Raw genomic sequence first — 15,717 nt, 5'->3', positions numbered from 1 at the left:
CAGACCTAGCAACACAGGAAAAAAGCCAAATGGAAATGAGGCAGAGAACCTATGTTCCTGCTGTGCTGTATTCCTAGTATGAGAAGTGGTACAGAATAATAAATCAGAAACATCAGGCCTCTAATATCTAGGAGTATTAGCTTCCTGAAGTCATATAGCACATCCAGCTTTTTAATCTCCCTTAACTGCTACTCTTTGTCTATTCATAGAATCTCAGCAGTTTTGAATAACCATCTAAAAGAGGATAACATCTTCCTCTCGGCAAGGCAGCAAAGGCAAATCATTACTTCAGGGACTATGAGCACTGTCACTGCACACCAGATCAATAGAGCCACTTAATCCCAAATCCTTGGCTCCATGCCCAATACTTAGGAGAAATAAAAGAAGCAGAAAGGAAAGCCCTGGAACACTTTTTACTGCAACAAAATTCCATACATGGACCCTTTTTCCCCTTACCCAACTGTGTCCAATGATGATGCCAAGGCCACCATTAGCTACACCCTTAATTAATTTTTATGTAGAAAGTCTGAATGGATACTGACATTAAGAGAAATTACCACAACAATATAGACAAGAAGTTACAAGTGCAATGCAACCAACGAAAACACATTGTCTTAGAAATACACTAAATATCATATTTTCAGGAAAAAAAGGCCTACTGCAGCTCATGGGATCTACATACAGCAGGACATAGGTGGTTAGTGGGAAGAATGGCAATATCCTGAAGAAAAAAAAGAATATTTGCAAGATGCAGCAGGCAGAGAAACAAAAGGTAAAAAATTATTGTGAGGTAATATAATTCACTTCCATACACACTGTATCCCACCAAATTTACATAACCCCCTGGTCTAGGTCCCTGTTCACTTGAACACAGAACCCCACACTCCCATACTCTACATTTCCCTGCTTGTGCTCTGTGTCCATTCCTTCCCATTGTCCCCCTGGTACCCTCATGTAAGCCATTTTCTGATGATCACCCCAGCTAGTAAGTGCCATCATAAGGGTTTTCTGCAGGAGCGAAAGAATATCCTAGAAGTGGAGATTTCACCACGGCAGGATTATGAACCCTGAGCAGCAGGCAATTTCCACCCACACAGGTCACTTTCCATGGTCTCCAGAAAAGGATGGCACTCAGGAGAAAGCTCCTCAATTTAAGAGCATAATTTTCACTTCTGTTAACTGATAACTGCTTTTACACAAGACATCCAAGTCTCTGCTAGAAATAGGAGCTAGTCTAATAAATCATCCATTGAATCCAACTCAGGCAAGATGCATAGGTTAATTCTCCCTTGTCATTTAGACAGGTTTAATGATTTTCTACACATACTCGCTGCCTGACTGTATTTCCAAATTACAGTCTTGTTTCTTTCCTTCACCCTCTTGTTTCTTTCCTTCACCCTCTTTTAAAGAATAATTCCCTGCTACTGGCAGAGTAATAGGCAGAAATATTAGCCAATCATATCTATGCATTTACCATTAAATTACTTACAACTATCTAGCTGCAGAGTCACCCCAAATTATTACCTACATTGCTCTAATGTGAAACACTTTCTTCCTAGCCCATGCTATTTAATTTTCTTCACACAAGTTCTGTGCAATTCTTTCTAATACCTCTGGTTCAGACTAACTCTGTTTGCCTTCATCACTCACTCAATGGCACTACCCAGGTTACAGCCGCTTCGACATACCTTCTCTTGGCCAAGTCAACATCTCACTGACCTCGTGCCAAACCCCTTTTCCATTCTTTCATTCCAGATATTGAGTTCAGTATTTGTCTTTTGCATTCCCATTTGCCTTTCTGGGAGTAATCCCAACAACAGAGTTTCAACTTTCAGCAAGGCATTTTATTTTCCCAAGTTTTTCTTTCAGACATCTAATTTCTCCCTCTGTAAGCCCTCCTCTTTTACTCTCAAAAGAATAAAATACGCTACCTCTACACTTTTTTTTCTCTACAATCTTATTCTTCTGTATCAACTGACTGATTTAGGAACGGTATTATCTCACCTTGGAAACAAGGGACCTCTCAGTCAGCATAAGGGAGAAGGAAACATGTAGATAAAAATCCAAAGGAAGAGCATTTGAAAGTCAGATTACTGGAAGGCAATTAGGATAGAAAGCCCTTCCTCGATACACACGTGTGTGTGAGTGCACACCCCCCTACCCCCCCATAAATATTCCAATATCCCTCCTACAGAACTAGCATTCTTTATTCCTTTCGTAGAGAGGAAAATCTGCAGGGACTGTTTGTTGTAAGGCTTTATCACCCGCAGAGTTCAGGAACAGTAATTTTTCTCAGTATCACTCCATTTACACACACCCCAAAAGGAGCATCAGCCCAAAGAATCCTCCCAAAGCTGTAGAGTGTTAGAGAAACATTTTAATAGGGGCCTAACTCCCATATTTGGAAATCTGTGCACAGTCCTCATTACTTCAGTAACTGCACACATGTATACAGGCAACTACAAAGCTGCATATTTATAATAAATAATAAATATGTTACATAATCTGATAACAGTATGTTTTTAGATGCTGTCATATAGTTTCTGTTCCAAAAGCCTCTTTTTGCTCTCTTCAGACTCTGGAATGCTTTTATCTGTTGTCAGCCAGGACAACTAAATTCCATTCCCTCCTGGATTCCAGAACTAATAACCTACAATCTTCATCACTGTTACAAATTCATTTGGTTCCATTCTTCCCTTGCTTCAGTCTAACATGTGTACAAGAATGTAGCTTCTTTATCTGCATTATGAATATATTTTAATGTTTCAAGAAAAGTGAGAAAATGCATATAACCATCTTACTTGATTTCTAAAAACTCCAGAAAGAACTGTCAGTTAATGCCCAACTGCTCTGTCTAGTTTCATTGCCAGTTAAGACACCAGAAATGCATACCTTCTGGGAATATTGATGTTGCCTGTGACCCTGGCACCACATGCTCTCAGTGCTCATTTGCACACAGGCTGCTGTGGTATGAACACTGCATTGGTTTTATCAGTTCCTATGGATGAACTGCTGATGTAGTTGCAGCATCTGCTGTTACCAGGTCAACTACAACTGATATAACCAGCAAGTAAAAAAGCTACGCCTCTAGAGTTCCAGACTCCATCTGCAAAGAATTCCAGTATGCATCAGATATAAACAAAAGAATTCTGGAAAAGAGTCCTAGATAGCATATTATATACTACATAATGTTTATTTTTATGTATGAAACATGCACTGGAAGAGAAGTTATGAATGGGACATGACTCAGAAAGACATAAAATGCCATCAGTATGTAGGAACACTTTAGAAGGGGCCCTTGAAAGACTTTTCAGTCAGTCTGATGAGATGAATAGGAAAATATGCATGGGAAGAGGACTGTGCTTCTCAGACAAACGCATTGCAGGCATGCAGTGATCCACAAAGTTCATATACTCAAATGGGGACTAGTGATTCAGTGCGAATAATCTCCTAGTGCCTTGCTACAACTCACATACTACCAAGCTATCAAAGCAAACATCAATTTACTTTAGAGTCACAAGTGAGCAGTGAAGTTTTGCAGTCACATGTCCAAACAACCTACATTCCAGTTAAGTTCTTACCCCTAGTATTTCCCTTACTCCTTGGACATCTTTAAGAGCCTAGAGATAACCAACCTGAACTGCTTTGTGAATTTTTTTGTGCTGCCTTTCCAAACTGACAAGCAGCAACAAAATATCATGTTGCCCCACTCCACCCAGTCATTGCTCAAAGCATATGGTTACTGATAATCACACTATGTCCCAGAGATTTTGGACAAGGCTAGTGTTTGCTTTTAGCCCAGCAGGTTGCATAGCTTTGGTCCATTGAGCTGCAACCGAAGCATCATTTTGGACACTGAAAAGTTGTTACTGTGACTTCTGGGGCTGCTTCACAGTTACTAGATTCCATTCAGATCAGATATAAATCTGTGCTGACAGTAAGAACATGGTGGGGAATCTTTGATGTTGGAGGTTGATGACAAGGCCCTGCACAACTGTTACCCACTGAAAACTGATATTGCTCATAATGAAAAAAATGAGTAATGTGGTATTACTGTTATGTTATGCAGTGTTTCTGTGGCTTAAAACTACATTAAAAACCAGACTCTCTCTCTCTTTAACCTTTCTTAGTATTTCTGAAATAACACTGCATCCTTTTATTTGAAAAATATCTACTTTCTAGGGTTTATAGTTTTTGAAATAAGATTAATGTTTATTTTGACACACCCTGAACTGTAGCCTCATTTATGAAACATGAAAGAAGGATATGAACAAGACTTTACAAAAGAAAATTATCACCATAATAATTTCTGTAATGGTTTAATTGGCAAAGTCTTGGTAATTAAGAAGTCTCCAGTGAAAAAATACAGCTTTGTTAAGTTTGAATAGTGATTGCTTAGAGAAAAGTTAATTGCTTAGAGAAAAGTTAATAAGGGAAGGGGAGAGAGAAAGTGTCCAGGTGCCCCAAGGGCTGGCTGCTCCCTGTGGGCTGGGGGCCAGTAGCAGGAGGCTGTCCTGGAGCAGCAGGGCAAGCCAGGGCACAGACCCAGCCCTGGGAATTGGGCACCTCCAGCCAAAGACAGGCTGGACATGGGACTGCAGGTGAGCCTAGCTTATCAGGGTCCACGGCTGGGCCAGGAAGGGTTGTGCAGATGTAGCATCAGGATGATGCAGGATGCATCATCAGTACAGCATCATCGAGGCAGGAACTAACAGTCCCTGGAACCTACAGTGGGGTCCTGGGCAGTGGGCAGGGTGGGGGGAGTCCGGTCAGTGCCCTCAGGACCCTAACAAAAACAACCCACAATCCTTAGACCATGTGCTCTTCAGGAGGTGAATTGTTTCCTTCTCCTTTCTATATCCAGAAGACCTACCTGGTACTACAGTGATGACCATCGATAATATTTTCATATAGTTAAGCTCTGCATGACATGTGGCATTCCACACTCAAACATAATTGAAAGGGAGCTGAAAACATTCAGTATATCTTACACGTTTATAATTTAGATACATGTTACTGTTCCAATAGATGCTTTTTCAAGATGCATTTTCAAGAAAATCCATCTACGACAACCTAGGATATTAGCCAAAAATGCAACCAAAAATAAGCTAATTAATCCAAACCACATCAGCAAGGCATTTTTTATAATTCTGTCTTAACCACTGATCTTGGCTCAAACACAGCAGGCTTGCAAAGAGCTTTGAAGGTGAATAATGCCAAGTACCATTTTTATGAATAATGAATAAATAATGAAAGAATTGTATTCGAGAAAAACTAGAAAAACAGGAATGAAAGTGAATAAGATGGTGACAGCAGGAAGCGAAATACAAAATGGTACAGAAGAAGAGAGTATCTCATTAAGACATGCTGCTTTACAAAAAACAGGAAAAAATCCAGGCTCCATTAGCTTTAATGGCTTGTGGTTTACACTCATGTATGTCTCCTTTCATTCCTCTCTACCACACTAGCCACGGCTTGTGAGCATATCCTGTCAAATCGACTAAAATCCAGCAGTTCCCCAGCACCTCCATTTTCTCAAAACACTTGAGTTTGTCCCTACATGATTGTACCCACTCCCTCATGATTCTCAGGTCTCTTCCACGTTCCCTTTGTTCACCTCTCCAGCAACGCTCACTCTGCTACCTCTCTCTGGTCTGTCCTACCATACACTTGGCTCCTTCCACATCCACTGATTTCCTGTCAGTTGGGCAGGATATGGTGTATGCCTTGCCCACTGCACAACTAGGTACATGCTGCCCCATGGGACTACACTGGCTTGCTGGTTAGTGGGCAGAGCAGATGCTAGTTGCTTTTCAGAAATGGAAAGACTCCCAGAAACTCTGGGTGGCCTAGAGATGACTAGAGTATTTAAAGAACTCTCTAAAATGATAATGCCACTGCAGAGAAGTCAAACTAATTCTTGGAATCCTTGTGGAAGAAATGGAGGACAGTCAGAAAACTCTACAAAGAGGACGATTGTGAGGAAACTTTATGAACCCAAATTTATTTGGAAAAGTGGGCAATACACACAGTATGAAGTCACCACAAGTTGTTTATCCAAGGGGCCTAACAGGAACTCAAGGCTGAAATAGATAAACTGTTGCATACTAGCAGACAACTGCCTCAGCTAAAACCACTTCAGCATCTGATTATTGGAATGTGCAAAATCTGGCACTTTGCAAAGTTTGCAAAAGGATCCCGGGGGAACTCTACACTCACATAGTATAAAACTGATGTCAACCAATAAATTAATAGAAATTATAACAAAGAACAGAATGAGCAGGCACCTGCATAAATACAGGATGTTTCAGGAAAAAAAGCCAGTAAGGCTTTTTTAAAGGCTAATCCTTCTAAGATTATTGCAGTTTTTTGAGAGATTCACAAACATGTCAACAAGGGTAACCTGTCAGATACACTCATATTTCAAAAAAAATCCTTCACTTAAAGCTCTGAAGGAAGTTAAGCAGCCAGAGGACAGTCCTGCAGTGGATGATGAGCAGGTCACCCACAAACAAAGGCAGGAGTGAAATCTCCATCTACTGCAAGAATTGACATTAGCAGCAGAATTCCATAAAGAACCTGAACTGCTCAACACACTTATTACTTAGTTTTTTATTAGTTATATGTTTATTATCAATTATGCCAAAACCACAGAAGTAGTGAAGGCAGCTGGTAAGGGTAATTCAGGGTAATAAAGGACAACAGAGAAGCAGAGACATACTGCAAAGAATTATGGAAAGACATTATAGTATAAGTGACTTGTCACTAAAATGACAGTGGAGATTTCATGTAGGCAACTTAAGTGATGCACATGACAAAACACAAGTCCTATCCTAACAAATAAAATTATTACATATGAATTGGTCTTTAGCCCTCAAGAGCAGGACCCTGGTGTTATGATAGAAATGCTGTGTTGCTAGAAGTCTACATGGCTTCTAAGAGACGTTGACTAAATTCAGGGAAGAGAAATAGAGACATCTCTAGCTCAAAGGGTCCATACACTGGAAGTGTATTGGGAGAAATTGTACTTGCCAATCTTTTAATAGTTTTTTCTAGATGTGCGTTTGTGACATAGCTGGAAACAGGATATAGAAAAATGAACTGGTCCTACCTGGTACAATTATTCTTGTGCATGTTTTCTACCTTTCACTCCATAAGAATACTAGTAAAATCTCCTTCTCTTTCTCACTCCTCACAGTAATTTTTACTATTTCTGTATTACCTTAACTTTGAGGTCCTTGTGCACTTTCTGCCCTTTCTGTCAAATCCGGTTAAGGCATTTATAAGTTTATTCAATACATTAACATTGTTTAAACAATAACAATGCTAATTTCTTTAGAATAAATTAAAACTAGCATTTTAACCTAGAACTGCAGATCCATAGAAAACAATGGTGTTCAGATTAAATGTATCTGAACATGCTGTCAGCCAAGCCTCAGGCCAGCCTTCACTTTAAGCACACCTGCAGTACAATCTAGGAGGAAATGTAAGTATTGGACATGATCTAATGATCAGCTAATGCCTAAAGATCATAAAAGATGAAATAAAACTCTTCCTCAGATAAGCAGCTTTCCCTTGAATTTGTCCCATGGTATGGGCAGATAAGATATTTCTCATCTGGAAAGAAGGACTTCCAGATGCAAAAATTTGCACCACCAAGCATACAATACATACATTCATCCTGCTCACCCAGCTGTAGTTTCTAGTGCTACTTCAACACAAACAATAAAGGAGCTACAAGTAATGGGTGACCTCCCTTTCCAGATCCTTCAAAGCCTGGTGAAAAGGAACACACACCACAGGTACTGTGTGGCAAGCCTCTCTCCATATTCTAGCATGAAAGAAGGATTGAAAAGTACAGTGGGTCCCACCAAGGATGGAGCACTGGGCAGGAAATTTCCTGCAGCGAGTGGCTTTGACAAGCAGGAGTCCCTCTCTTTCTGCTTAACTCTGCCTGCCATGTCTGGCAGACAAACCACCACACTCACTGCAAGCAGAGAGATGTCATTTCTGCCCTTATTCTGCTTGCTGCTTTCCCTAGCCTAACAATAAAGTAAAAACAAGTTCAGCTACTCCCCTCCAAAACCGGATGAAAACCACTAGGCATCAATCTATACCCTTTAATCACATGCAGATCTGTAGAACCACTTCCCTACTCTTGTGTAAGCCTGCAGTTCACACATTTATAGCTGTACTCCCATTTGCACTATGAGTCTCTCTGCATGCAAGTTCATTCTCTCCTGCACCTGGGTCAAAGAAAAGGTCAAAGAAGCAATCACTGTGTGCATTGGTAGACAGAAGGGATCTAAGAGGCAAGCAATTAATTCTGGAATAAAACCTACACATGCTGATTTTAGTTCTACCACCACCATCCTGTTCCTCCTGAGGTATACACAATTCACTGTATAGCTGGAGGTGATCCTTTCTATCAATGTGTTGCTATACTGGCAGCTCATTTGACACCAAAATCAAAACAATTGCTGCTGTCTTAGCTGCAAGACTGCTCTGGATCTAATATCCAATAAAGAGGCAGAGCCTCAACTTCTTAGATATGTGCTACTATAAATTAAATGAACTGTTTCTCCTTCAGTGTGGAGAAATGTACCACATCATTGACAATCTCTTATACTTCTGCCATTGGGAATTACAAAAGAACAGCACAGGGAAGGCAGCTTTTCAATGCTATGCAATATGGATTAAAGTTATTTTTAAAAAAACCTGCCACCTCAGGTAAAGTCCTAAAGGAGTGGAGAGGGATCTAGAAGAGCAATCAATTCTCCAGCTTATGTCCCCACCATGCAGTATTCCTTACCTCAGTTTTCAAACTCACCCTCTGCTTCCCTTCCTTTCTCTAACCATTTGCATTTATAGCAGCAGAGCTACCACTCCTCTTCTGCAGCGGTTAGATGAGTGCTCTGCTTTTTCAGAGCTGTCCCAGCTGCGGGTGTTCAGGCATCTCCACTACTCTTTGGGTGCTTAGCTTGATCTAGCACAGAATTGAGTTGCCATTGCTACAGTCAGTCCTGCCAGCTCCACCCTGCGCAAGCCGACCACCTCTTGCTATGGTTCAGCCTGCTTGCATTAGCATCTGGTAAGGAATGGCCCTTATCAAACAAATGCCATTTCTCTCTTCCCTACTAGAAACAAAAAGGAGAATTGCCACAGCAGAGTGCCTCAGGGCTGATGGATCTTCTTCTTTCCTCATGATTTGGAGAGATCCAGCATGTCAAGGAAACTGAAGTTTAGTGATGACTAAGCAAAACCTTCTCCCTTCATTCAGCAAGGTTTCAAGAATGCTACTGATGGCATGCAGGGGATAGAGTCTAATGCTACAGAGAAATGTAAGCCTTCACAGTTGCAGCGTGTTTCAGTCATACCCCTTCCCAAAAATCACCAGGTTGGAGATAAGCAGGTGAAGACATGAACAGAATATAATGTATTCCATTCTGGTTCTTTAAACATACAGTATGGTCTTCTACTAGATCTTAGATAGCAAGAGCTCATTTAAGCATATTTCCATCTGTAAGACAGAACATATGACAACTAACAAACTCTGCCTGATTTCTGGTCTCTCATCCCTGATCTTCAAAGGTGGCCTAGAAAGCAAAACACTTATTCCAGGTGATAATTGCATCTTTTTTTTCCCCCTCCCATCTCTGCTCCTTTACACCTAACAAACATATAACTTCTTCCTTTGCTAACACTTCCACTCTACTCAGCAGGCCATCTTTTACCTTCGATGTCCAACTCACTAATAAAGTTGGACTTAAACTCAGAGAAACTGTTCTCAGAAAGATCCTACGCCTCTCTCAGAAAGGAAGAGGGATCCCGGTTCTTAACAGTTGTATTCTTTTTCTGATAATATCAAATCGGCATAACATAAAGATTACCTCTGCCAGTAAAGCTAAATCACATGGCTGAGAATTCTAAGATCAAAGAAAAGAGTAAATGAGCTAACCAAAAATTCATTCTCTTTACTTCAAGTGACAATTCTTTCTAGCTTTGAAGCAGGAGACAGCAATTACTGCTTTGCAGATAACATCCCTGGAGCCAAAGGGACTACCAGAATTCTGTTATTTAATCGCCACGTCAGATTTTTTATGATGTACCACAGCAGGACTGAGGACTTAAACCCATTGGCTCTTTCAGAAAATACTTTCTATGAAACACTTGAGTTACAAATGCTGACAGTTCTTAAGAGAAGTATCTTTCATATCTTGTGACAGTGCATAGAAGAGCGTTTACTTACTGAAAATACAGAAGGTGGCACTACTGTTAGCATGAGCAGAAGGAACAAGTTCTTCATCTCCGCCTGTGGGAACAGAAAGATTACTGATCAGAATTGCTTGCTTCTTTGCTGCTCGTTTGGTGGAAGAACTACAATACCACACACTAAAAATGGAGGAGGAACTAAAATGAAGGTGAGAGAAGAAAAGCAGTTTTATCACTACAGTCCCTGGATAGATGAAGGCAACTGCAAAGACTGAAATTACCCTGTACAGAAAGCCAGAATGTAATTACTGAGTGTAAATATTTCCCTGAACTTTCCTCTGATATTATGAGAACATCATCCCCAGGCACAGTGGAAGGTACATGCTGTTGCATGTCTGCCATCCCACCCATTTACATATACACATGATAAAATACTTGAAGATTGCAATGACTTCCACCAACCCAAGGTAAGAAATTCCACAGTTAACATTTCTGTACCCTGTAGTCATCTTGCACGGACTGGTGAAGCTTTGTGTCTGTCTTTGTGTGGTCTCACTTGTTTAAAATCCTACAGTTCATCACAGACAGCTATAGCTACATTCAACAATGAGTAGTTATATCCCTTCTGCAGAGCTAGAAGGGAGATCAGGTCACACAGATTGGTATGGCAGCATACAACAGTTCCTAAATTTGGGGCATTATGCATGTTTGTGACCACAATATCTCATTGGTACATTGCCTGTTGCTATTTAATCCTTCCTCTTTTGAGTTGCAGCCCACAACAACCACCACTCACCAGCATTCACAGCTGTGACTATGGACACTTCAGCCACTAGAGACCGACTTTCTCATGGTCATTTTCTCATGACCTCATGGCAAGTTGATTAATCCCAGAAAAAAAAAGGAGACACACTTGATATTCCTAGTATAGTTTTATCTAGTTTGGGCTTCTTTCTAACTTGGGAAAAGAAAGGTAAAAGGACAGAAGGATAAATTTTCCTTTCACTATGCATGAAAGAATCAAGGAAGAAATGCTTATCTCATCAGTCCTTGTAACAACATCTGTTTTAATATTAAAACTTCACATATAGCTCCTTTAGCCTAACCTATTAAATCCAGCTAAAATACAGAACATGCATCATTATTAACAGTGATAACATTTATATAAAATCACTGTTGCATGAGAATATCAAATCAGAACCAAGAAATACTCAAAATGAAACCTACTTGATCTAGTATTCGTGCATTTCACGTTATTTTGTCATGGGCAACCATTTTTCTCCTAATCCTAGGTCTCACTGAATCACAGCTCATTACCACTCTCCAAGTCCATATATATCATGGATTTTGACATTTCCAACATTACCTGTTCTGGGGATAAAAAAGCATGTTCTTAAATGTTTTTCCCTTTCATATGTAAAAGCTACTAACTTCTGAAAAATCCAGTTGCACCAAATTCTGTGTGCAAAATAGCCATGAACAGGGAAAATGTAACTGGAAAAACAAGCGTCTCTCCCTAACTACTGCATGCCAAACATAAGATTCGTAAGAAAATGGAGCTATAGGAGCTTTTCATATGAATAGACTTTCATTAATTTTGTATTAGTCATTCTTAAGAAACTGAGGGAAGTCTATGTACACCCTATTACCCACACATGCTACTACTACTCTTCCCGTTCAGATCAAGGAAGAAATAACCCAGAGATACCTCCACAAGAGGTCAAGTACACTCTCTGTGTACTTGTGTACAACCAAAACATAGGCTAGACCTTTGTCAAAACCCTATCCAACTGCAAATCTTTTCCCAGTGGAAGGACAGGCAAGAGGAGACCCTTTTACTACAAGTTCCATGCACACAAACACTAAAGCTGTCCTGAAGTAGTTCACACCACTAGCAAAGGTCACTGTGAAAGCAGCCTCTTCCTTGAATCATCTTGGTATCAGAGGTAAGTATTGGAGATCACCTCCTCTTCCTACTACTCAGTGGAAAAAAAAATCTCTTCTCCATCATTCCTCTCTCATATATTCCATTCCAGGCACCACTTTGGGTTTTTGGAGATGGCCTTGAAAATCAAATGCTTGTTCTGCTGCTAATGGACTGCCCACTCAGCCCTTTCTAACATCTGAGCCAAGAAGCAGACAGGAAGCTGGGATCAAACCACATGAGGCTCCTGGAGCAGAGGCTAGAGGAGTGGCTCACCAGTGTTCCCATTCCCCAAGCAATTAGTATTTTGGATGATTTTAGTCAGATAGGATAAAAAGAGTCTCTGAGGAGACAACTAGAGTCAGAACCCAATGTATGGGGCAATCCCAGGCATCAAAGCAGCAAGAGGTTACAGCCCTGGTGCTTGCTTGTATTTTTGTGTCATTGCACTTGTATGGTAATTGCTATCATATGTCTCAAATTTGGCATTAAAAAGTTTAGACCATCCAGTCCTAATAAATTAGTCAACAGATTCCAGGAAGGATTGTCAGAAGGAAGAACAGGGCTGTCTGTATCCTATTAAATCTCTCATTGCAAAACAAATCTTGTATTTGATTATGTGAGCTTCAATAAACTTGTTATTTTAAAAGCTTCCTCAGATATAGAATTCAGCATTTACCCCTTTCACCTTAGTTTCAACCACAACAGATGGAACTGGGGAATCTGTCCAAAAGCTTAAAAAAACCCTCAAGTTCTGTTTCTGGATTTAATGGCTCTAACTCCTTGTAAAACCTGGGGTACAGCAGCATATGTTTATTCTGATTGTTTGCCATTCTTCTCACCGAAGGCTGAGTATGCAGGGGAAGGAATGAAAATGACAGTGTCTTGCAGTGCTTTCACTTGTAACAACAGCAGCTGTTGTTCCCTGTGCCTCCTGCCCTTCTCTAATTTTCTTCAACCCTTCCCAGCTCCCTTTTCTCACTGTGTGCTAGAACAGCATCTGCACCCCTCCTCCACCCAGAAACAGCAGCAGGGCCTGAAGGGAAATGGTGACTCTATGTGTAAGATATGGAACAGCTGCTGAAAAGCTCACAGAGGGATTCCTGCCATAGTACTAAAATATGAAGTTATCTCAGGGAGAGGATTTACAAGACAAGAATAAGTTCACAACAAGTAAGGAACCACCAGAATCTTCAACCAGAACTAGATGTGTACACAGCTGAAAGCTCTGCCCCATATACCAGAAAAGATTAAAATTGTCTATCTAACCATAATCTGGCATTAACTGCTCAGGTTAGATGAATAAAAAGGTTGAAGTGGTGACTAGTCCCAGCCATCTGTAAGCTTGGTCAAAAGGAATCTGCTCTGTAGTTCAGCTCTGGACTGTTTTCTTTAAGAGATGCTGACCCAAGCTCCTCCAAACACTGGGGAAGTTCAAACTTAAATCTAATTTTAACAGCTCAGGAACCTTACTTCTATTCCAAAACAGGTGGGTGAGAGGGCTATGGAGGAGATGACTGCAATTTTGTAACTATGGACAGAACACAAAAACTCCACTACAACTGGAAACTGGGGTAAGTACCCTTATTTCAGGGCTTAACACTGAACCCACTTAGGAAAGAATCTTTTGCCTTAACAAATAGAAATTCTAGAAAAGACAGATAGGCAGACTTGGAGGCTTCTCTATAGTGGAGCCAGCAGTGAACTACTGTAATACTATTTTATTTAGTTAGAAACTCTTATCCAGGCCCAGGCAGGCTTAGCAAAATCAATCAAATCTTCATTAAGACCAGGAGTATGTTTCAGAATCAAGGACAGTTTTAATGACTCCTATATTTACTTTATGTGTGTAAATCCCGCCTTCCAATACACAAATAAGATTGCTTACTTAAAGTTGGTCACTTTTCCAAATAACCTCTTAACATCCATGTTCCTTGGGAAACAAGACCTATTTTGCCTGTATATATATGTAAAAATAACATTGAATCACCTAACTAATTTCAGGGTCTCAAAAGCAATAAAATTACATTTTGAGAGAAAAGATACTAGGCCAGGATGAAGAGAAGTGTTGGACTTTTAATCCATTTAGATGACAACTTTTTTTTTTCAATAGGAAGGAAATTCAGACTCGAAAGAAATATTATGAATAATTCAGCCTTGCATAAACAAGAACCTAAGCTGTTTGGGCACTACAGAATCAGATCATAAAGTCAGAATAAAACAGGTTTCACAAGTTCCACTGCTCACAGATTTATCAGTTTTTCTCTATTCTTTTTGAAAATAATTGGATAGTTGGTGTTACATGGTTCTTCTCCGTTTAGCACGTAAGACAGACCAGTCTTCTTTGGCCTGTGAGCCACATTTCTAAATCATCTTTGGCCAAAGATACATATCACATATGTGGGCCAGGGACTGCTCTAGGAGTGGTTCATAGGCAGAAGGTAAAAAGACCCCTTCAGGGTTCCCTAGACAAGACTTATCTGGACATGTAGGTAAGTGGCAAAGCCATCCAGTATTACTGACTTTGGCAGGTATTTACAGCTCATTTTATCTCCCAATTTGAATTACCCAACATGGATCTATTATTCCCATCTGAGGTAGCCCTGACACAAAAGCTGTCTTTGCATGGCTTGTGAGGTACAGATTGACCACTGCAGCAATAAATCTTTGCCTGTTGCAATATCGAGTATAGCACATCCAGCACTAAAGCAGAAGTTGCCCCAGTGATCCCACTACTCACACCTTTTCAGAATTCTCTCACCTTTCCTCCACTCCCCTTTAACACACAAGATCTCATTTTGATGTTTTATGTTTAGAGGTTTGGTTGACAGTGGTGGGAAGTCAGAAAGGATGATATGTTGCCCAGTTATTCACTGACATGAATTTTTTTAGTCATTGACTCAGAGCAAAGTATTTAAGCTTTCAGACTCACTACATTTCCGGAAGACATCATGATTTTTGCTTTGCTCTAAAAATCTTCCAGGATATCTTGGTTCCAGCTTGTTTTTGTTTACTTGACAACTGAGAAGGACCTTTAAGTTTTTGCTGGAAGAATTAGAAAAGGGAAAATAAACACATACTGCAAGAAGGTAAGATGAAGGTGGGGAGAGAAAGGGGTTCCACGGAGTAGGGATGAAGGATAGAGAAAAACTTCCATTTACTTAAGCTGTGTGCTGAGTTGGGAGAGCATGAGGACCACATCACACAGCCCAGAGGAACCAGGATACCAATCATCATTTTAGGCAGAGGATATCACATTCAAGATACTTCTTAATACACCTGTTTTCTTCCCCAACTACAGTAAGCCATCCTTTTTTAAAAAAAATTCCCAAAGAAAATCCTGGCCCTGGTGTCCTTTGGCTTAGGGCAGATAAGTCAATTAATGTGCATGTGCCCATTAAAGCAGGAGGATGCTGAATTTCCTTTGCCTTGACCATGTGATGAGCCACAGTCATAAAGAGCTGTTTGTAAACAAAGCAAGGGATAAATGTTTATAAATGAGTTTAAATAAAGACTGTTTGAAAGGGCTTATTGGAAATGGAGACAAAACCAAAATAAAACAACACAAGTTGTCCGAGTAA

The 15,717-nt window shown here is 40.2% G+C and overlaps 1 protein-coding gene across 5 annotated transcripts in view; it reads right to left on the bottom strand.

Moving 5' to 3' along the window:
- The window catches only part of PAPLN (papilin, proteoglycan like sulfated glycoprotein), a 56,322-nt gene that overhangs the window by 30,136 nt on the left and 10,469 nt on the right, over window positions 1-15,717 (bottom strand). For all 5 annotated transcript variants that reach the window (XM_051791512.1, XM_051791516.1, XM_051791514.1 and 2 more), the window contains one exon: window positions 10,250-10,312. In XM_051791512.1, the coding sequence (XP_051647472.1) occupies window positions 10,250-10,312 (63 nt within the window). The remainder of the gene's footprint in view (window positions 1-10,249; window positions 10,313-15,717) is intronic.

Source organism: Manacus candei, unplaced genomic scaffold (assembly GCF_025592945.1).
Source record: "Manacus candei isolate 608988 ecotype Guabito, Panama unplaced genomic scaffold, ASM2559294v1 h1tg000033l, whole genome shotgun sequence".
Taxonomy (NCBI): domain Eukaryota; kingdom Metazoa; phylum Chordata; class Aves; order Passeriformes; family Pipridae; genus Manacus; species Manacus candei.
Note: the sequence above shows the minus strand (reverse complement) of the source record. Positions and strands in the feature narration are given on the sequence as shown.